General features: G+C 39.0%; 1 protein-coding gene across 1 annotated transcript in view; it reads left to right on the forward strand.

Annotated features, from left to right (window-relative positions):
• The window catches only part of CDIN1 (CDAN1 interacting nuclease 1), a 245,048-nt gene that overhangs the window by 114,606 nt on the left and 107,839 nt on the right, over positions 1 to 22,603 (forward strand). Inside the window, exons 8-10 of the mRNA XM_062205587.1 lie at positions 2,193 to 2,260; positions 16,317 to 16,382; positions 16,959 to 17,064. Of these exons, the coding sequence (XP_062061571.1) occupies positions 2,193 to 2,260; positions 16,317 to 16,382; positions 16,959 to 17,064 (240 nt within the window). The remainder of the gene's footprint in view (positions 1 to 2,192; positions 2,261 to 16,316; positions 16,383 to 16,958; positions 17,065 to 22,603) is intronic.

Raw genomic sequence — 22,603 nt, forward strand, 5'->3', positions numbered from 1 at the left:
GTGTGTTCTAACATTGCTTGCTCTTAGTAAATCACATTATTTTGTGAGAAAGAAAGCACAGAGTTAATGAAAAGAATAGCACAAAACCCTTTTACTCTGTTATCAAAACATTACCTGTTGGTTGATAGGTAGAATAAAGTAATTTGTTTATTTACTAAAAGTGTAGGAGCAAAGAGTATCTGTTGTTATTGTACTTTCTCTTTCCTTTGGTGTCTGCTCTGTTTCTTCCTATGTAGCCCTGCCTACTCGCACCTTTTGCTCCACAGCTCATACTCAATAGGAAAAATGTGAGAAATCAGCCACCTCAGCTTAGAAAGCTTTGACTCCAGGACACAGCTATTAGACAAAGGTCTAAACGGAGGAGCAAGGAATGGTAATGATTCAGGAAGCTTCGAATGCTGTGGGTTTCATTTCTGTACCATCAGTAACCTCAGTTTCATGATTCAACATTTTAGATGTAAATAATTTACAACGATAAAAGTGAGAGCACATTTATGTGGAATAGAAGTAAATAATTTAGTTCTAAAATGTGGGATGCCCCTAACAATGAGAGACCATTGAGAGGTATTCATCAGATGTGTTCAGTGGACTCTGAAAATGTGAGAAATTCTATGATTTAAACATTTTTCCTTTTTTTTTTTTTTTGGTTTCTAATTAGAAATTCAGTAAGCACAGATATGTGCATTGGAGGGGAGATAAAAACAGGAGGAATGCAAAGACAGCAGTAGTGACTTAGGGCTTGACTTGTTATTGGATGTAAATGACCACATCTCTTGAAATAAAAAATAAATAAACCAAAAAAAATAAGATTTAAATAGTATTCACCTGTTTAAATGTATATGTAGATGAAAGTCAAGATAATTCTCTAGGAATTTTTTTTTTTTATAAATGATATCAATTTTGCTTGGTTTAAGTTGAACTCTTGCAATCCTGCATAGCATCAGTCTGGTAAGCCAAGGAATGATGTAACCATGTTGATGTTATCAGTGGAATGGAGAATGAAGATAATGATTCAGATCATAATTACTCTGTTCAACTGAAATACCAGAATAGGAGAACACCCCTTTTCAGATTTTATGAAATCTCCTCCTTTTAGAAAATAGACCAGACTTGCTAGTCCCATTCTTGATTTCATTGTTAGCCAGCCAAGGGACCTGCAGCAAGTTCCTCTGCCTCCCTGCACCTCGCTTCCCTTGACTGTAATGGGATTGATAATAGTGTCTACTCATGTGGCCATTGTGAAGATTAAGTAAACATTATCTCAAAGTGCTCAGCACAAAGAATTTGTTCTTGGTATTTGAGAAATATTAGCTATTATCAGTTATTATTAAATAATGTTAATACCTTTTGAGAAGCTGTATGGCAATCATAAACATAGGATTTGCAGAGATCTCATCTTCACTGTCTGCTTTGCCACCATGAATTGGCCTTGTGCTGGTTTCTAAGTTTCAGTTTCCTCACCTATAAAACACAGTTTATAATAACTGTAAGGATGAAATAATATACATAATTGTGTAACACAGTGTCTTCCACATAGTAAGCAATTCGAATATTTATGTGTTCCTGTGTGTATCTGTTTGCACATACATGTTTGCACATAAATGTTGTGTGTATACATGCACACCCATGAGAAAAAGACTTGAAGCAACTTCTGTACCCATGCCCTAATCTGCAGTTCTCTACAAGCTATCTATCATTACATACGTTCTCAAAAATTAGATTGTCTGGCTTCCCAAATCACAGAGTATCATCAGTAGTAGATTGGAAGTGAAACCAAGGAGCCACTGGATGCTGGCTCCATGCTAAGTTTCTAAGGTTGGAGCCTCATAGCAGGCAAAGGATGGTTGGCATTCTTTGCTGCCCCTTGTAAAAGTGCTTAGTTAACATGTACTTGATTGAATTGAGTAACATGCAAAACAGCTCTGCTTCTTTTCAAAATACGTTAAAATACATGTCAAATCTTTGTTTTCCAGAATATGTGTAAACATGACAAGAAAGTTCTGTTGAATCATTTAAATGAGACGAGAGATGTGTGTAGAAATCCCTTTCCTCAGAGATGTGGTTTAAAGGTGGAAATGTTTATTATAATTACCCTGATTCTCTATTTCATCTCAAAGTATAGACCTGGTAATGAACATTTTCCTGGTGCTGTAATTTTGTATGCATTCCCCTCCTTAACTGAAACTCCTCAGCGCCATTGGTCATGAACATGAAGTCCTGCTGAGAGACTTGCTTCTAGAGAAAAATCTTTCTTTTCTGGGTAAGTATTGCTCACCTCTCTAGCTTGTAATAGCTCCATGAGTACTTACATATATATTTTTAAAATCCTCCACTTGCAGTTATTATGTACTAAAGGAAGAGTGAACGATGATTGATGCTGTGCATGTTATCTTTTATTGATTTAGAACTGAGCAGGAACTCAGTTACCTAATCCCCTATATATACAGCCCATGCACAGGCTTGCAATTAATATTTTATAGAATAAGTGGCTGAAAAAAATGCTTTAATATCTGTTGCAGTATTACTTTTGGTGTCATGAGATATTAACCATAATCTAGGCCTTATGAGAGAAGGAAACAAAAGAAATATTGTCTATAAAATGCTTTATATATTAAAAAGAACAGCTAGAAAAATTCATGTTAGGTATGCTTTTGTCATGTATGGAATAAGGTCATCGCTTTATTTGAAAGCAAAATATTAAACTTTTATTATTTTTATGCCAAACATTAATTGTCATCATAGATCTAGTACAAGATTTGGAAATTCCACTCGTATGTAAGTGTTTGCTTGCCAATTGAGAATTCTGTTACAAACTGTTACTTTTTTGAGGACATCTCTTAAGCATTAGAAATTAACCCTCAAAGGAGATTCATGTAATAACTGATCATACAAACCATAACACACTCCACAATGAATGAATTCCTTTTATCCATTTTAAATGTGGCTATTTGTAAAGGTTCCATATAGATCATTTTATTATACAGATCTGTGTTATGGAGAACTGAAGAGTCTGCGAAGTATATTTTTAGGACAAAAAAAATCAAAACATTGGATTATGTAATTTTTGTCACAGAAAGGGTGAATAATTTACCAAGGAAAGTCAAATGCAGAGAACTGAATGATTTTATGTCAAGTTAAGAAAGGATGTTTATAATACAGCCTTGCAGGGAATCCACTCCAAATCTTAGTGGTCAGTATTTTTATTGATAAAGTGGAAAATGGCATTAGATATTTTATAAGATGATAATTTAAAGCTGAGAGATATACATTCTCTAGTTAGGGCTGAAGGAAGTTGATAAATTAGGTAAGTAGTCTCATATTACTACATATGTAGAAGCAGCTAGTTTTTTTTTTTTCATATAAGAAATAGAATTGAATATTTGGCCTGTGAAAATAGGCTAAGTTGGGAAGAAATTACCTATTAAAAATCTATACAGAGTGGAATACTATTTGGCCACAAAAAAGCAGGGAAACCCTAATATTTGCAATAATATGGATGGACGACCTAAAGGAAATGTTGTTAAGTGAAATAAATCAGACACAAAAGACAAACACCACATGGTCTCTCATATGTGGAATCATATATATATATATATATATATATATATATATATATATATATATATATAAAAGGTGATCTCATGAAGTTTGAGATCTTAGTGATTACCAGAGACTAAGAAGACGTGGGGAAGGATGACAGGGAGAGATAGGTCAGGGGTAGAAACAGCTGGATAGGAAGAACAGGATGTGGTGTTGTATGCCTCTGGTATAGCAGTGACTGTAGTTAACAATAATGCATTGTATACCCCAGGATAGTTAGAAGAGAGGATTTTGAATGTACCTACCATAAAGAAATAACAGAAATTTGAGATAATGGATATATTATTTGTCCTGAGGTGATCATTACCTGAACTGATCATCACCCAGTGTATACATGAGTCAAAACACTGCATTGCACATCATCAGTATATAGATATTATGTGTCAATCAAAATTTTTTTTAATTTAAAAATGTAATAAAAGTAGAATGTATAATAGAACAAGTTGTAATGAGTGACCCATGTTGCAGTATGTGATATATTTCAGACCTATGGAATTCGGATAGTAGCATAAAATATTTGATCACATTGCTCACTTAAATTGTGGCCAATTTGGCATAGCCAAATCTAGTTGTTTGCTTTAAGTCACCAACTAAGCAGTCATATTTTATTTTCAGAGTAACTTCTCTTGCCATCATTTGTCCATGGCCAGGCACACCTTCGGTCTCATTTCTTTGCTCAACCTGACTCTCCTCTGTTTCCTTCCGGCGGACCAGCAGATGTGATATAAACTTACTTCTACATCCTCAGTTTACTGGAACTGAGTGTCTTAGACTGGTTTCAGCATGGCTGATAAAAAACAGTACAGAAATGTAGTCAGGGAGTCATTTCTACTCTCATGCAAGTGCAGAAAGTGGACTTAAAATTGAAATTGATGGCTCCATCAATTTTTCTGTGCTGTTGGATATAGAAGTAATTATTTTATGGACACACACCCAAAGATAATACTTAACTGATCTTTAAAAATAAATGAGTTCTGGAGAAGTTTCGCTGATTCCATACAACATCAGTCCTGTTTTCAAGTATTTCCTCATTGGTACACAAAAAAGTTGCTAATTTATTCTATGCATTTTAAGTATTTTAATGTAGTACGGAACTAACATATGTTTGTTTACAGTTAAAACATGAACATTTAAAGCCTTTTATGAAATATTGTTAGGAGGTTGTTGGTTTTTTAACTTGTAAATTCTCCTTCACAGTGATTAATTACTTCTGAAGTACTGTGCCAGCTAAGTTTATATAGATCATCCTTTTAAATACATCTATGGAAAAATATTGATGCATTAATAGACCTCTAATATAATCTCATTCTTTCTTGCTTATATGTGCACACCTTGAATTTTATTGCAAAGATAGTGCAAATATGTTTTATTTTTTGATGAGCGAAAGTCAAGTCTTTCTCATTCTCTCTGTTGATTTCTAATCTAGACTACTTTCAAAAGATAAGTATTCTTATTGCTTTTTTATACTTGTAGAGTAACTCTTTTTAAAGAGCCCTAAGATTTTTTATCCCATTCTAGATTTTCCTCCAGTTGTGCTCTACATGTTATTTTTTAATAGTTTTTTTTTAATTTTAATTTTTATTTATTTATTTATTGACAGGCAGAGTGGACAGTGAGAGAGAGACAGAGAGAAAGGTCTTCCTTTTTGCCGCTGGTTCACCTTCCAGTGGCTGATGCGGCCGGCGCATCTCGCTGATCCGAAGGCAGGAGCCAGGTGCTTCCCCTGGTCTCCCATGGGGTGCAGGGCCTAAGCACTTGGGCCATCCTCCACTGCACTCCCAGGCCATAGCAGAGAGCTGGCCTGGAAGAGGGGCAACCAGGACAGAATCCGGCGCCGCTAGGCGGAGGATTAGCCTGTTGAGCCACGGCGCCAGCCTCTACATGTTATTTTATAAAATACATAATTTACTTATCTTGCCAATAAAAGGAGAAAATTAAATAAATTACCTTTTCTTTAATGCTTTCTTGAATTTCCTTGATTCATAGCCATAAACTATGCAGTTCTATGGCATAAGGTTTAACCAGGTGCAATAGGAAAGGTGAAAAGAAGTGTCCTTACTGTTGAAGACTTGGGTGGACTCACGTGGATTTATCTCATCTTGTAAACATATCCATCTCATACGTCTACAAATAAGTATGTTGTATTTTGATCAAAGTTGAGTAAATAACTTTAGTTTCTCCAGGTAAAAAATATTTTCTACTTGCATGTTTATTCCTTTATTCCACAAATATGTTACTGAGTTGAATATTTCAGGCACTAGACATGAATCAGAGGGAATGCCTACTTCCATAGAGCTATGCCTGAGTGGAACGCTGGTCACAGATACCTGTAGATAATTTCTGAGATATCAGTAGCCAAGAGTCCTTGCAATTCCTTCCCTCATTTATTATTCATTCTTTTCAACTCTGTTGAGTGTGTTCTCTACATGCCAAGAACACTACTAGTTACTATGTCTGCTTCTGAGTGCGCTTTGTGCCCTCCTCCAATATGCTCAGCTGGGCCACGTGCCATGTCTGCCCCAATGATAATGTATTTCTCTCTGTACTGCATCTCACTTAGTATGTGCCCATTTGATTGTCTTGGTAATGAAAAGAAATGGACTCAAAGCTTTTGCCATGCTACATTTATTAAACCTATGAAAAATAGGTACAAATTATACTAACAGTCAATAGCTACCCTCTGCAAGGGAAGCAAATGCTGCTGCCTCATGAACTGTTTTACCTGAGATGATGATAGACTTTTACATGTTCATCTGTGCTCTCTCCCACACCAGAACCATCCTGCCTCCACTTCTAGGAAAACTGGTTGAGTTCATTAATTTGGCTCTCTTACCATTGAGTTCAACTAGTCTTTTAAGTACATGCTATGGGCAGACACCATTAGAGATTTTTTAAAAAATAATTTTTTTCTCAAGTTGAATCAAACATAGAACCTTCCAGGCAAATTTAAGTTTCAGCAAATGTCAAAGTTCTTCCCAAAGATAATTAATTTAGAATTAACATTCATCAATCAATGTTTAAAGTCTCAGATGTCAAAACAGCCTACTGCCCATTTCAGGCTTAAATGTAGCAGGAACATTTATTTTCCTTCCTTCTTTCACTCCTTCCTCCCTCCCTCCTTCCCTCCCTTCCTTCCTTCCTTCCTTCCTTCCTTCCTTCCTTCCTTCCTTCCTTCCTTCCTTCTTTTTTTCCTTTATTTCTAATTTAACGTATTTATAAAACCTTTCCATGTTTATGGCTTACTGTGTGATGTTTCATTATATGTATATATTGTGTAATATCCAATCAGAGTAAATATATTTATCCCTTTAAGCATTTAACATTTCTTTGTAATGAAAGCATCCAAAATCCTATCTTCTAGGGCTTTTTTAATGGAGAAATATATAGTCAGGGCCAGCATTGTGGTACAGTGGATTAAGCTGCTGCTTGAGATACCTCATCCCCTTTTGGAGAGTCATTTCTAGATCATGCTACTCTGTTTCCTGTCCAGCTTCCTGCTAATGTACCAGGGAACACAGCAGAAAGTGGCCCTAGCCACCAGTGTGGGAGACCAGGATGGAGCTCCTGGCTCCTGGCTTCAGCCTGGCCCAGACCTGTCTGTTGCAGCCATTTGGGAAATAAACCAGCAGGTAGAAAATCTCTGTCTCTGTTTCTCTCTCTGTCTCTGTCCCCCCCCCCCCCCCCGGCCGCCCTGTCCCCCTTCCTTTCAAATAAATCCTTTTTTGAAGAGAGAGTAATATACAGTAAACTATTATTATTTTTATTTATTTATTTATTTATTTGGATAGGCAGAGTTAGACAGTGAGGGAGAGAGACAGAGAGAAAGGTCTTCCTTCCATGGGTTCACCCCCCAAATGGCCGCCGCTGCCAGCATGCTGCGCTGATCCAAGCCAGGAGTCAGGTGCTTCCTGGTCTCCCATGCGGGTGCAGGGTCCAAGCACCTGGACCATCCTCCACTGCCTTCCGGTGCCACAGCAGAGAGCTGGACTGGAAGAGGAGCAACCGGGACAGAACCCGGTGCCCCAACGGGGACTAGAACCCGGGGTGCAGGCGCCGCAGGCAGAGGATTAGCCTAGTGAGCCAAGGCGCCAGCCAGTAAACTAATATTATCTATAATCACTCTACCATGCGATGGAACCCCAGAACTTTTTACCCCATTCTAGCTATAACCAGCTCTCAATCAACCCTTTCCAAACCCACCTTCTCCACTTCCCTCCCATATCTTTTCTTAAACTTAAATGGACTTATAAGAATTGTGATTGTTGGGGCCAGCATTGTGGCTCAGCAGGTTAACGCCCTGGCCTGAAGTGCTGGCACCCTATATGGGCGCTGGTTCTGATCCCGGCTGCTCCACTTCTGATCCAGCTCTCCGCTATGGCCTGGGAAAGCAGCGGAGGATGGCCCAAGCCCTTGGGCCCCTGCACCCACGAGGGAGACCCGGAAGAAGCTCCTGGCTCCTGGCTTCAGATCGGCGCGGTTCCAGCCGTTGCAGCCAACTGGGGAGTGAACCATTGGATGGAAGACCTCTCTCTCTCTCTGCCTTTCCTTCTCACTCTGTGTGACTCTGACTTTCAAATAATTAAATAAATCTTTAAAAAAAAAAAAAGAATTGTGATTGTCCTTATCACCTCTGATAAGCATTCACTCCATTTCCAATGTCAGCAAAATAGAGAATGTATTTTATCTGCTGTTGGAGTTTTTTTAATTTATATCTCTAAAATGGGTAATGAGACCATGTTTTGCACTGTTATATTCCTATTTTGGGTTTTCTTTTTCATTTTGTTTTGTTTTACTTTGGTTTTTGTGGGAATTTTGAGAGCTTTGGACAGGAAAGCAAAAGAGGGAAGGGAAATAGTGACAGAAGACAACAACCTGTTAGGAAAAATACAAGTGAGCTCATCCCAAAGACCAAGATAACCACTTAACCCTCTTTGGGCTGGCTTATCTCCAGGTTCGAGGGACTTTCATTAGTGACTTCCACAGCCATGTCTGGTGCAAATTCTTGTTAAGTTTGGCTTAATAAGAATGCTTCTGGAGATATTTTATTCTCTCCAGTGGATGTTATCCTGTTAGTAGATGCTAACAAGTATTTTGAGTGACACCTGAGAGGCATTTGCTTTATCTCTGCCTCACCTGCCGCCCTCAACCCCCATGTTAGGACCAACCAGCCCATTTTACATGGTTGCTTTTCATACATTCATATTATGCTGTGGGACTCCAGGAGTATATAATGTATAAAGCCAAATAGGCTTAGTAAAGGGTGTCCCTTGCTGTAAGAAATTAAGATCTTTGTTTCTAAGAGTTTATCCGCCTGCTGCTTTATTCCCCACCTAAAGCAACAGTGCTCTGCTGGGGAAGTGATTATGAGTGACAAACAGGGGATTATGACTTCAGGTGAAGAATAGGCAGCGGGAGCAGATGAGGTTAGCGTGCTAAGATTGCGTTTGCATGCAGATGTTAGCAGTAAAGAACAAGAGACTATATAGTCGTACGTTTTATTTCTAGTCTGAAGGCAACTGAGATGATTGGCTATTTCATAAGAAATCAAACATTTTGCATTCCTCCCTCAGAAAGTCAAAAATAAGATGCAGTTTTTAGACCAATAGGTATATGATGTTGGGATAAGAGAAGGGGAATTCAGGCTCTGTTCCTCCCTTCTGAAGTTACTCTCATAGTTATGGTCTATATTACTTATTCCCTTTACTGAATATGTTTGTGCATGCATCTCTCTGGGATTACAAGAAAAGAACCATAGACTTGTGTATGCTGCTGAAAGAGCAAATGCTCTCTGGAACTTGGAGGAAAGGTTATCCTGTCCACCTATGATGGTAATCAGCCTGTCCCTCACCATTGCTCTGGATAGGTAACTTAAGTCTGCTGACCATTTGCTTTCCTGGCCGCTGACAAGTTATTGGAACTATTTTAGTTGTAAGTGACAAAAATCCAGTCAAACTAGATAACACATACTAAAAAGAACTGACTAGTGTAGATATTCACCTAGGAAGTCCAAAGGAGGAAGTTATGCTTCTGCTGTGTCTAGAATCCCAGAGATGAAATATTGTCAGTACCTTCCCTTCTCTGCACTTTGTGTCTTGGGCTTCTCTGTGTTGGCTTCTTTCTCAGATAACAAGGATGATCGCCAGCAGTTGTGGCTTTGTTTAATCCTTAGAGTTCATAATCCTAGAAGAAAAGTTGGTGATTCCCTTTTGCCCCATAACAACCCTCAGAAAGTTCTCTGATCTGCTAGTCTGGGTTGAGGTCAAGTGTCCACCCTGATTTGGTCACTTTATTAAACACCCACTAGAATCACATCATGGGAGTAGGGAACAAAGCTGGACAGCGTGGCGTTGTCATTGTCCTTACAAAGAATTTGCTATAAGTTAGGGCTTTGATCCTTACAACCAAAAGACATTAGGGTTAAACTAGTTACTGTTATTGCTGGATTGACTCCTTGATCATGTGTGTGGGGGGGGTGCACATGCATGTACACAAACATCAGTCCATTTATGCAGGAGGTCTTTTTCATAGTCTCAGAACTGCTAATACACCTGTTTCCATTGAGCATTGGGATTGGCTCAGAGATAAAAGGATCTGACTGCAACATAAAAAAAAAAAAAAAAACCTTGAGTCAAAGGCTAAAATTTGGTCATTTCTTAGAATTTTGGAGTAAGATTCTCATTTCCATTCCATTCCCTTGTTGTGTTAAGAAGAAATTAGCCTTATGCCTTGCATCACAGCTAGGGCCCTCCCAGCAACCTGTCCTCTCCTGTACCTTTTTACTCAGTCATGCTGATATGTCCCTTCATGTGTGGCATCAAACAAAAAGGATTTAGGATGACTTGGTGTCAGATACAGAAAAGTCTTTCTGTGGTTGATAATCATTTCTTCCGTGTGTCTTCAACCACCAGTCGGCAGGGGTTAGCCTACCTAGCGTCTCTTCACACAACTCCAGCTTCTTGACCTCCCATTTGTTTCCTTTCTTTAGGGCACTTCGATTTTCACTAGTATTGTCCCCTAAAGACATAAGTAAAGGACAAGGTCAGAGCAGTCAGTTGTAGTCCTTATTAGTGGCTTTGATAAGAGGCTGTAGGGGAAGAGGTTGAAACTAATGGCTGTAATGAAATTTTGGGTTCTGTAAAGATTTCATTTATCTGTTCCCATTCCGCCAGTCTCCCCATTAAATGCATATCTGTGTTCTGTATACCTTTCACATGGTTTGCATTTCATACTAACATCTATTACTGAAAAGGCTTGCTAACTTCTTAAATTGTATAGCAAAGGCTGTGAAACTCACTCTCAGGGAACATAAAAATCTAGAGACCAACAATTATAGCTCCAAGTACAAAATGAAACACTGTTTTGGAAAAAAAAATTACACAGAAAGCAAAATACAAGAGTAGAAAAGATCGACTGTGGTTTTAATTTGTGTTGCTGTCTGACCTTTTTGCCTTCCCTCACTCTAGTAAGGATGCACCAGGTATTAAAAGGATTTTTTTTATCATATCCTGTATTTTAATCATATAGCATTTTAGAAAACTTGAGAAATTCATAGATAAAAGGTATCTCAGAATGTTACTTTTCACTTTCAAATATTGTGAACTGGAATTTTACACAGTTTCCTTCAGAATAACCATATTTCTTATGTTTAAAGCTTTTAATAAAACCAACCAAACAAAAGATGACCAAAAATCTTTTCTTGGTAGTTCCTCATGCCCCCTATGTTTTTTAAGTATATGTTAACTAGTTTCAGATGTGTGTTGTTCTCTGACTCAAAATCAGCCCTTTATTTTAAAAAAAGAAATTGTGTAATTAGGACGTAATTGCTTTGGATATTTTGGGTATTTAGAAGAGAGGGTAATTCAAAGGCCAGAGAAATTAAACTTTCACAATGTTCTTTACGCATCTGTAATTCCTTTTTAAAAATACCCTGTAAAGACAGGCCTGATAACTTAAAGATAAATGAAGGTCTGTGTGTTTTTGAAAAAAAATTAACATCAGTTTTAACTGTGATGCAGGTTTAGTGATTTTTTTTAAGTTAAATTTGAGGGAGGACCACTGAAGTGTGAGAAATCAAGAGATTATCTAGTTCATCTACTCAGCAGGCGAGTATCATCTAAAATAACACCTAAGGGGCTGGTGTTGTGGTGTAAAAGGTAGAGCCAACGTCTGTGATGCCAGCATCCCATATGAGTGCTGTTTGTGTCCCCACTGCCCCACTTGTGATCCAGCTCCCTGCTAATGGTCTGGGAGGAGCAGCAGCAGATGGCCCAAGTGTTTAGGCCCCTGTACCCACGTGGGAGACCTGGAAGAAGATCCTGGCTTTCGGCTTCCGTGTGGCCCAGGCCCAGTTATCGTGGCCATCTAAGGCATAAACCAGCAGATGAAAGATGTCTCCCTCTGTCTCTCCTCTCTCTGTAACTATTAAGAGTAGAATATAGGTTCCTGGGACCAACTGGAAGCTTATGGACATGTGCTCTGTCCTGTACCTTTAATTAGTTGATAAGTCTGTGTTTGGGGCATCACTTATCTGTTTAGCTGCTTTTTTCATGTATAAATTGAAATGTTGGGCCAGTGATCCCCAAGACTTTACTTACTAAGAAATATTGTGTTTCATGAAGCAATCATTATCTGAAAAGCTATATTTGTGCATCTGGAGGATAACAAGTTTGCCTCTAAGTGATATAATCTCATATTAATTTTGATAATGTTATAGTTCAAGTGCTCATTAACAAACAAAATAGGTCTGAAATATTTTGGATTTTAAAATAAATGCCTTACAACTAGAATTTGCTATGTTCCCTGAATGAGACAGGGTTACAGGATTTGAAGATTGATTTCATATTGATTTCCAACGATTTCGGGAAATTAAACTAAAAGTGCCATTCTATATACTATTGATAATTTTTTTTTCCTTTTCTGATATTATTCTTACTTTTTTTTTTTTTTTCCAAATCCTTGTCAGTTTTTCTTCAGGAAAAATAGATTCCCCAAACATCTAGTTTCCACTTGGGAATCTCAAACAAACATAGGGAACTTTCACTCAAATATGTATAAAGTAGTGTAAGAGCATCAATGAAATAAATTGCAAAACTGATTGTAGAAGAAGTAAATAAATAGCCATAGAAGAAATAGGAAAGGTAGCCCAATAGTAACACTAGGCACAGACCGGTGTGAAATTTCACCAAAACTTTAAGGAATGTCCAGGATTGTTTTAAGTATTAGAAATTGGTGCAGGCATGGCACAGGAGTTAAGCCATCACTTGCACACCTGAGTCCCACATTAGACTGCCACTTGAGTCTCAACTACTTCACTTCTGATCCAACTCCTTGCTAGTGCACCCTGCATTAACTAGACCCTGAGGGCGTACCTGACTCCTGGGTTAGGTCTGTGCCGGCACTGGCTGTTTTGGGCATTTGGGGAGTGAATCAGCAGAAGGAAGACCCTCTGTCACTCCCACCCTCCCTCTCTGTTTTTGTAACTCTGCCTTTCAAGTAGATGAAAAATAAACACACATTCAAAGGGGTCTTTAAAAAAATGCAATACTTAAGATCAGTGAAAAAAGCAGGGAAATTTCTCATTAGTGTTCAGGAAAGGGATACAGTCCTTTCCTCTACAACTGAGATTTGCCTCAGGTTCAGACAGTTGGTACCAAGGATGAAAACAACAGCAAGGGTCCTCAAGCAAAACCTTGAATTTGGGGCCACGTTTGGCAGCCCCGTGCCATGTTGATGCATGAGGAATTAGATCAGGAAAGACAATTACCAGCCTACATAAGCTTTGCAGAAAACGTGGATATTCTTTAAAATGCACTTGTGTTTTATTCAATTTTCTCTTTTCCTGAACATTATATGTGGATTATACATTGCCAGGAGTGAGACATTGGATAGGAAATTTAAAAATGAAAAACGAACATTGCTATCCTAAGAACAACAACATGAAACCCTTTATGAGAGACGCAGGCTCATGCATGGTAGTAAAGGCAGAGAACAAAGAATGAGGCAGAAGGGAATAGCTGACCTGATGGTAAAAAATCTTTCAAGATCTGGGGGCCAACAAAGGATCGTAATGCTAAGGGTCAGGAAATCAGGCCAGAGGAACAGAACAGACCTCAGAAATCTCTCAGTAGGATGATCAGTGATGGAGACATCTCCTATGGCCTAGAAAAGGTGAGCAAAGCCACCTGTTTATAAATACTAAGCTTCTGACTTTATTTTTCTGAACCTTGTCAAGTTGTTCCCTATTAATTTATTGGGAAATCTAAGATGAAAGAAATAATGTGGGAGCCAGCGCTGTGACATAGTGGGTTAATCTGCTGCTGGCAATGTTGGCATCCCATATGGGCCCCAGTTTCAGTCCCGGCTGCTCCACATCCAGCCCAGTTCCCTGGAAAAGAAGCGGAGGATGGCCCAAGAACGTGGGCCCCTGCACCGACGCGGGAGACCCAGAGGAAGCTCCTGGCTCCTGGCTCCTGGCTTGTGATCGGTTCAGCTTCAGCCATGTGGCAATCTGGGGAGTGAACAAGTGGATGGAAGCTCTGTCTCTTTCTCTCTACCTCTGTAACTCTTCCTTTCAAATAAATAAGTAATCTTTTACAAAAGGAAAGAAAAAGAACATGAAGCTGAAACAGGAGGTAAACAATGAGCATTTAATAAACAAAGGAAGAAGAAGATGCCCAGTACATCGTATTTCAGATGTGAGGAATAACCTCTTACTATGAAAAATAGAAGTCTTGTGTCACTGGTTATGACAGACTTCTAGATACTGCCCTTTGGATATCAATACTATTTAATCAACTTCATAATGAGAGAAACAGAAAGAGGTCAGTGTAGGTGTGTGTGTGTGTGTGTGTGTGTCTGTGTCTGTGTGTCTGTGTCTGTGTGTGAGACAGAGAGAGAGAGAGTGAGCCAGCTATACTTTGAAGTGTTCCACAAAAAGAGAAATTCCCTAGCCTCACTTGATGCTCATGTTTTGGGATTTGGGTTTATTTTATTTCCACATTAAGTAAGTGTGCAATTTAAATGGTGGGTATCGCCTTAGTAAATTTGGTGCTGTGAACAGGAGTGCAGTGCCTTTTAGAGAGATTTTTACCATGTGCATTTGGTTTGCTTGGTGACCTTTGAAATTTTGTTTTGAGCTGCTGTCAGAAGCATAATCATTTTTCATTCTGAAACAGATTTTAACAGCTGCAAAGGTAGATCAAGCCAGGATACTTTTAATAAAATATTAATCCATCTTTTTTAATGTCAACCCAACTTTTAAAACTATTCATCAGCCACCTAAAACAACACTTCAGGGTGCTACAGTTGATTCTAATAAATGCCTTTTCAATTAAACATTCTTGCTGTCCTCATAATACAGTTAGAAAGTTTTCCAGTCTGATTTGTCCATAGCTCAGTTTCCAAATATTTTGTTTTTAAAATTAATTCAGTTTGAATTTTATTAACTCAATGGTTAATTTGAATTTTTTTTTTATATTTCAGGGAAGGGGGATTGTTCTGAATTCTGGATAGTTTAAGGCTATTGACTTTTTAACAAAATTTAACCTAAATATCTACTTTAAATATGTGTCATTAAAAGGTTATTTACGTTTAAAATGCTGACCTTTCAAGATGTACACTCTTCTAAAGCAAGAGTTTCTGAACATTGGCCATGAAACCACTGTCTTGGGCTGACAAATGGATTGGAAATAAGCTACCCAACATTGGGAATGGGCCATTAATTTTAATCAAAGGTGATGCAGGAAGGCGAATGGGATGCATGACAATGTCAACAGCCCAGTAGGTGTTAAGAGACCACACAGCCTTCCTTGTTACTTGGTTGGGCCATTAGTTGAGGTTGGGTGAAGACAGAAAGCCATGTCTGGAATTGAATGACCAGGTCACTCCAAAATCTAATGGAGAACTCCCCATTTCAGAAATCACATTGTAATGCCATTAGAAGCCAAGGACAGCACTTAGAAAATATTGGAGGATTTTTAAACCAAGCACCTTGCTAGTTCTTTCCAACTTTGTCAAGCTTCCTATTTTTCTGCTTCCGTTCCTTCTGAATGGATCATTGATATTTACAGAGGACTGAGTAATCAGACTTAGTTAAAAAAAAAAGAATCTTAAAGCCTGTTTGCTTTTCAGAATTACATATTGTCCATTGTAAAACTCATAAATGCCAGAAACAATAGCCTAGCAAAGGAATGAAACAAGATAATTAATTCTCTGTGGTGATTTCATTGTCCTTGTCCCTTTCTTGAGTATAGAAATAGTTTCACTAATTGAAATTAAGCTTTCTTAATTGCTTTAAGGAAAGCATTTGTTTCATAATTGCCAAGGCCACTGTGCTTGTGCCTTCCTGTAAATTGTCAATACTGGCTGATAACATTAGTGATGATGTTTATGGGAGTGAAATCCTTTTCTTTCAATTAGAAAGTCTATTTCTTTATTTTGAGTGTTTTCAATTACAAGAAAAGGTAGCATATGACAGCTTGAATTAATGATGTTTATAATAAAGACATAAAATGCAGAAAGGACAAAGAAGCATCTTTATATCTATGCCTCAGGTTTGTTAAGAAAGTTCATTTATTCTGACACATCACTGAATACATAAGAAAGACATGTATGACTGCATTAGCAATTTTTACACATGTTTAAGAAAGAAAAGCAATTATAATCCTGTCTTGCTAATGGAATACTGTTATAAGTAATAGTCTGTGTTCTTCCTGTAGATGAAGATCAGCTTCGTGCAAAGGGTTATGACAAAACACCAGACTTTATTTTGCAAGTACCAGTTGGTAAGTCCTTAAACTCTGTATGCATTTGATTGTAGAGAAACAGCATGTGTTTTTTCCATATTTCTTTTTTGTTAATGTGTTAATACTAGGAAATGGTACCAGAGTAGATAACCCTTCATGGGTAACCTTGCTAGAAATGATCATCTTTAGATAGCAGAAAATAGTAGGTTTAGAAGAAATTAGGCCTTAGAAACTTTTACATATACTTGAGAAATAAACATGTCTTTTAACAACATCCTGGTTGCCATTTTTCAACGCATTTCTCTAAATTTTGAATGTTTTCAACACAATATTGTTGAAAAGTCACGCTTACCGTGGCCTGCTTGCTATGTCACTTGTCAAGTCTCCAGACCAGGAGAGATACTTTTGAAAACTGTAATGAAAATAAAAGGGCTGTGATTGTAGCATAGATATTCCTTGGAACGAACTTGTACAGTCAGCGCTTTATAATTATATCTGTAGATGACGGTAAAGACTAAACCTCAGCTTACTAATGTGAAGTGCAGAGAGGCCTGTGCAGAGTTGAGAATTTTCAATCTTCCCTTCACCATCTATTAGTAATGCTTTGTCCCTTAGCTGTAGAAGGGCACATAATTCACTGGATTGAAAGCAAAGCCTCATTTGGTGATGAATGTAGCCACCATGCCTACCTGCATGACCAGTTCTGGAGCTACTGGAATAGGTAAGGTCCCATTATTTTTCTCTTAAGATAAACGATACTCTGCTGAAATCTCATTAAAAAAAATATTTTGTTTAGCTGGTAAAAATGCTAGTAGCCTTTGTTTCTAGTAAATACAGAGTCTTGATTAATGTATTCATTTCAGATAATTTTAACTTCTCGCCTTTCATAATATTGCTGCATTTTTTAAAACTGAATCTCTGTATGAGGTCAAGATTAGTATATGCTGCATCTCAATTTTACAATAATATCAATATCATTTAAAATATGGATAGTAAGATGTGATATATATTATGAATTAACATTGGATTTTTATTCTTTTGATGCGAAATTTATGCTTAATGTCAGACCATAAAAAATAACTTACCCTCAGCTTTCTGAGGAACATATCAAACGTGAAATTGATCTGCTTCCACCAGGGGAAAACACTTTCCCTACCAACTTCTGTCAACATTCCTGAAGATATGGAGATCTCAGGGATTAAGACAGGGATGGGTATGGGAGCTGCTATTTTGTTGACTGACTATCTAACCACATGCCAGGGCCTATGGATTATCTCAGTTAATCCTCACAAGGAAGTCACTTTTATCCACACTTTACAGATGACTAAGCCGACACTCAAAGAGAGAAAATACTTTACCATCCAATGGGTTATCATGGTCCTGTGTCTCTCTCTCACTCCCAAACCTGTCCTAGGTCCAGCACAGTGCTATTGTCATGTACAATGCAAGTGTTGAAACTGTGGCTTTCTCTATGATTGCAGTCCTGAGTTTTCACACCACGGTTTTTCCCCTCAGAACAAGAGAAGAGTCGAGTGGTAACCTTCCCAATTACTGTGCTGCAGTCACTGACCAGCAGTGAGAAGACAGCGATAAGATGACACTGGTTCAGATTGTAAGGATTCAGGCAGCAGTGTCGGTGGACAACAGCCTTGTCTTGGTAGGGGCAGTGGTTGGGGAGTGACAGGCTACGATTTTGACATTATATCGTTACTCAGCTCTGCAAAAGGCCAGTGGACCTCGCCCATAGCAGCTGTGTGCTAAGCTAAGCCTACTTTTTGCCATGGTAACAATGATCATGACAAAATGCTGAACGTAATGGCTTTCTTGATTTTCTTGTGTAATTGCGCGTGGCATCCGAGCTTTACTTTACAGGGATGGAGGAGGAAAGCGCAAAATGTTTTAGAAATCAATGCTGCTTCAGCGTTTCCTGTGTTTTATTCAGCCATTATTCAAATTAGCAGTAATGTGGCAAATTGAATTTTAGATTTTTAGCAATTTTATGATGAGTTTGAAATAGTAAAGAAAGCATCATTTTTGATAGTATGAAGAAAGCAATGACAAGAAAATCACATTGCGTAAGTTCAGGTTACTAACGGATTTAAAAAACCAATCAACTCTGTCAGTATGCATTGAGACTATTTTTCCCCTTGTGTTGGTGGTCAGATATTTTCTAAAGAACAATTACAAATTGAATCCCAAGTAGTAGTGCTTTCTTGAAAATTCCAAAAGCATATCTTCATTGCAAAACAGCTCAACTATTGATTGAATGCCCACTATGTGCCTAGCACTCACCATTTAGAGGCTGATTAATATTCTAGTCACCTGAATTGGTAGACATATGGGTTACTGATGTCACTGGAGGGGGTTTGAGTGATAGATAATTTAATACAGTTTTCCTTTGGGCTGGATTTTTATATTATTTTGTTGCATTCTGATTTTCCATTCTAATGATTTTTTTTTTCTCTTAGACTACTATTGATTTACATTCCCTGAATGTGTTATTTGAATATATACCAGCTAAGTTGGCACAATTCATTTAGGGCATGTTTTAAGTGGTTCAGATCATTCAAGGAGGAAATACCCTACACAGAAGTTCACTGATGTTAGCAAATGTCTATTGAGATGTCAAGACAAACCAGTAGTGCCCATGTTCAAAATAAAACATAGAGTCACTTACTTATAAAATTCTCACTATGATACTGATGCAAGCTTACCAGTAATGGGACATTTTGACAGAAAAACCACTTGTGAAAGTATAGAATTCTACACTTTTATTCCAACACCACTCACATAGCAATGGCTAAAGTTCATCAGAATTGGAAGAGATTCTCTCCTATCTGTTGGAAGCCTGTCAAAGTAGCTGCTGATTGGCTAATTGCTTCATTTGTCTGATAAGCTTCTAGTTGACCTAAAAGCTATTATTTAATTGTCACACTATTTTCGGTTTTAAATCTGGATTTTCGGAACTGTCATATTGCATAGTGGTTAAGGTGCCACGTGGGACCCTTGTATTCCATATCTGAGTGCCTGGATTGTGTCCTGGCTACTCCAGCTTCCAATCTAGCTTCCTGCTAATGTGCCCCTGGGAGGCAGCAGATGATGGCTCAATTGCTCGAGTCCCTGCCTGATATGGGAGACCCAGATGGAGATCCTGGGTCCTGTCTTTAGCTTGACCTAACCCTTGCTTTTGCAGGCATTTGGAGAGTTAACTAGTGGATGGAAGATCTTTCTCCATCTCTCTCTCTCTCTCTCTCTCTCTCTCTCTGCCTGTCAAATAAGAGGGGGGGGAATAAAAGATTGTTTTTATAAGGCTGTTTGATTACTATTTGTAGAATAATGCTTTTATATAAACTCATTTTCCTACAGAGCCTCTAATTTTTAGATTAAAGTTTCTCTGTGAGTTTTCTTTTATAGCATATTAATAGTGATACTAAACCTTTCAGCAGCTTTGAAATGGTGGATCCCTCCCTTCCTCTTTATTACAACATTGTCTGTTCCTGGCTTCCATGATAGCATTTTCTTTTGGGCTTAAGCCATCATGCCAGCTCATGTCTCCTCAGTATCCTCTGCTGGCTCCTCTTCCTCTTCCCAGCCTGTAGGCTGGAGAGCCCTGGAAGTCAGGGACCAGCCCTCTGCCCTCTTTTATCCACACTCAGTCCCTGAGGTCACCTCAGGGATCCCATAGGACCTGGAGCTTTACATACCATCTCCACGCTGCTAATAATTGTTGCCTCTAGCCTTAGTATTTCCCCTGAGCACAAGTGTGTTTGTCCAGTCAGTATCTCCTCTTGTGTCTCTGACAGCCTTCCCAATCTAGCTACTCCCTTTTTTCCTCTCAGTTGGATTGATCATGGCACAATCTGCCTGGACACTCTTATCAGAATCCTCAGTAACATCACAGATACATGAGTGAGTTCTTACAGTTCTGTCCTCACCACATCTCCAAGCGTGTCATTGTTAGCACCTCCACTGCCATCACCTCAGCACTCTTGGCATCTCTCACAATTGCTCTAGCCCCTCACTGATCTCACAGCCCTTCGGTCAGTGTTTCACAGCCCGGCAGAGCAACACTTGGACAATATTAAATCAGTTTGGGTTGCTGCCCTGCTCAGAATGCCACAGGGGGTTTTCCAACACATTTAAAATAAAATTCACTCTTGACTGACGTTCCAGGTCCTCTTCATGACCTGCCTCCCTTCCAGCCTCAGGTCATTCGTTCCCTGTTTACCTCCCTCCCCTCAGTTAAGGCTGGTGCGCGCTCTCTCTCACTTGCTCTCGCTCTCGCTCTCTCATACTTCAGCCGCATTGGCTTTCTTGATCTCCTTGAACTCTCCCCTCCCTTCGCTTTCTTCTACTTCTCTCTCCCCCTGACATTGGCCAAGCCTCCTGCCTGGAATTCTGTTCAGTTGAATGTCCACATAGCTGTCTCCTCACAATGTTGAGACCTCTGCTCAAAGTTCTCCTCCTTAGGGAAACCTCCCCTAACCATGCCATCTGCAACGTAAGCCCCTCAGTCCCCATTCTTACCTCAGTGGGCTTTCATTGTCTTCATAATCCTTACATCTATGTGACTGAATAAAGAACATCTTGCTGGAAGCATTTATATAAACATGAATTTGCTTGTTTGAATACAAGCTTTTTAAAAGAGCTTTTCCAGAAGTTAGCAGTTAGCCTCGTGGATAGGGTAACCACCTCTCGTATTGGAGTGCCTGTGTTACATACCTGGCTTTGGTTCCTGCCCCCAGCTTCCTGCTTTGCAGACCCTGGAAGGCGGTGGTGATGGCTCCAGTGATTGGGTTCCCACCACCCACATGGGAGACCTGGACTGCACTCCCAGCATCTGGCTCAGGCTCCGCCGGATTCGGCCCTAGGCATTCCAGGTAGTCAGGGAATACCTGAGAGCAGCTAATGGGAGATACATCCATCTATCGGTCTATTCTGTCTATCCATCTCTCATAACTAGCTTGCTCGCTCTCTCTCTGTCTCTCAAGTAAAACACTTGTAAACATAAATACACTTTTAAAAATGTTTAAAGAGCTTTCCCTTTTATATTGCTGTTCCTAACTGCTATATTCAGTGGCCCTTCATTGCCTTGTTGTTAAATCTTCAAAAAGTTTCCCTGGCCTAATCGCCCATGGAAAATTTTAACTTTTGCCATTCAGTCACCCTCCCCTAAAGCAGAGATATTAGAACATAAGCTGCCTTTCCCATAATAAGCAGATCCCATCCCAGGTGTAAGCCTTAACTAAGTTACTCCTCACAGCTCCAAAGTCTGTGTTCCTGTAGAGTTAAAGGGAATGAGTGCCTCTCACTTGGAACTTAGTTTTGGTGCTTGGAGATAAAGTGAGTAAGTGCATGAAAATATTGGTGACCTTACTTGACAAATAAAGAACCACATGCTATAAAGCACGTGAACAGAGCCCAGCAACTGCCTATGAAGAACACGGAAACCAACACTGCAAGTGCAGCGCCCCCATCTGCCGTTCTGGGCACATTCAGGCACATCGTCGTCAGTAGCATCTGTTCCATCCCCAGAGCACTTCGCAGATACGCTTCTCTGCTCCTCATGACGATCTCAGCTTCCCGGCTGGAAAGATTGAAGCAGTTTGCATGAATGTGATTTTCCAATTTAGTGATCCTTGAAGTAATAAAAGCGCTACACGTTTGAATCCAGGTTATGCCACTTCCTGGATTCATGACAAGCAGCAACTTGCATAACCCCCGGAGCCTTTGTTTTCTCCTCAATAAAATGGGTTTATTTAGTACCCTCCTTGCCCTGTTGTTATGAAGGTCAGTGATTAATGCACTTTCACCGGCAGTCAATAAACATTACTTCCTCTCTATTTTTTCTGTGTATCACCGACTGATGAAATTTAGAAGTGCTCCGGTTAAAGTTTTTTGATCACCTTTGGCAGATAAATAGTCAGCTAACTTCAGCAGTTAGCTTGACTAACATCTTTTTGGGAAATCCTTCTGCATTCAAATATTGGGGTTTGATGTCCCTCCTATGGTCTGCTAATTTCACAGCATTCATCAAAAATGGCTTCTTCAAGTTAATATTTACTTCACCTTCTTCCAGTTAATATTTACTTGCATTTTATCTGTTCTATCCATTTTTTAATGTCCAGAAGCCCACAGAATGCCTGGCACACAGCAAGTACTCATTAGATACTTAATGAATGAATGAATTTACTGATGCCTGACAGTTTCTACTCAGCCATTAAGGATTATGGAAGCAGGTGTCTAACCTCGGAGTTAGG

Source organism: Lepus europaeus, chromosome 11 (assembly GCF_033115175.1).
Source record: "Lepus europaeus isolate LE1 chromosome 11, mLepTim1.pri, whole genome shotgun sequence".
Classification (NCBI taxonomy): Eukaryota; Metazoa; Chordata; class Mammalia; order Lagomorpha; family Leporidae; genus Lepus; species Lepus europaeus.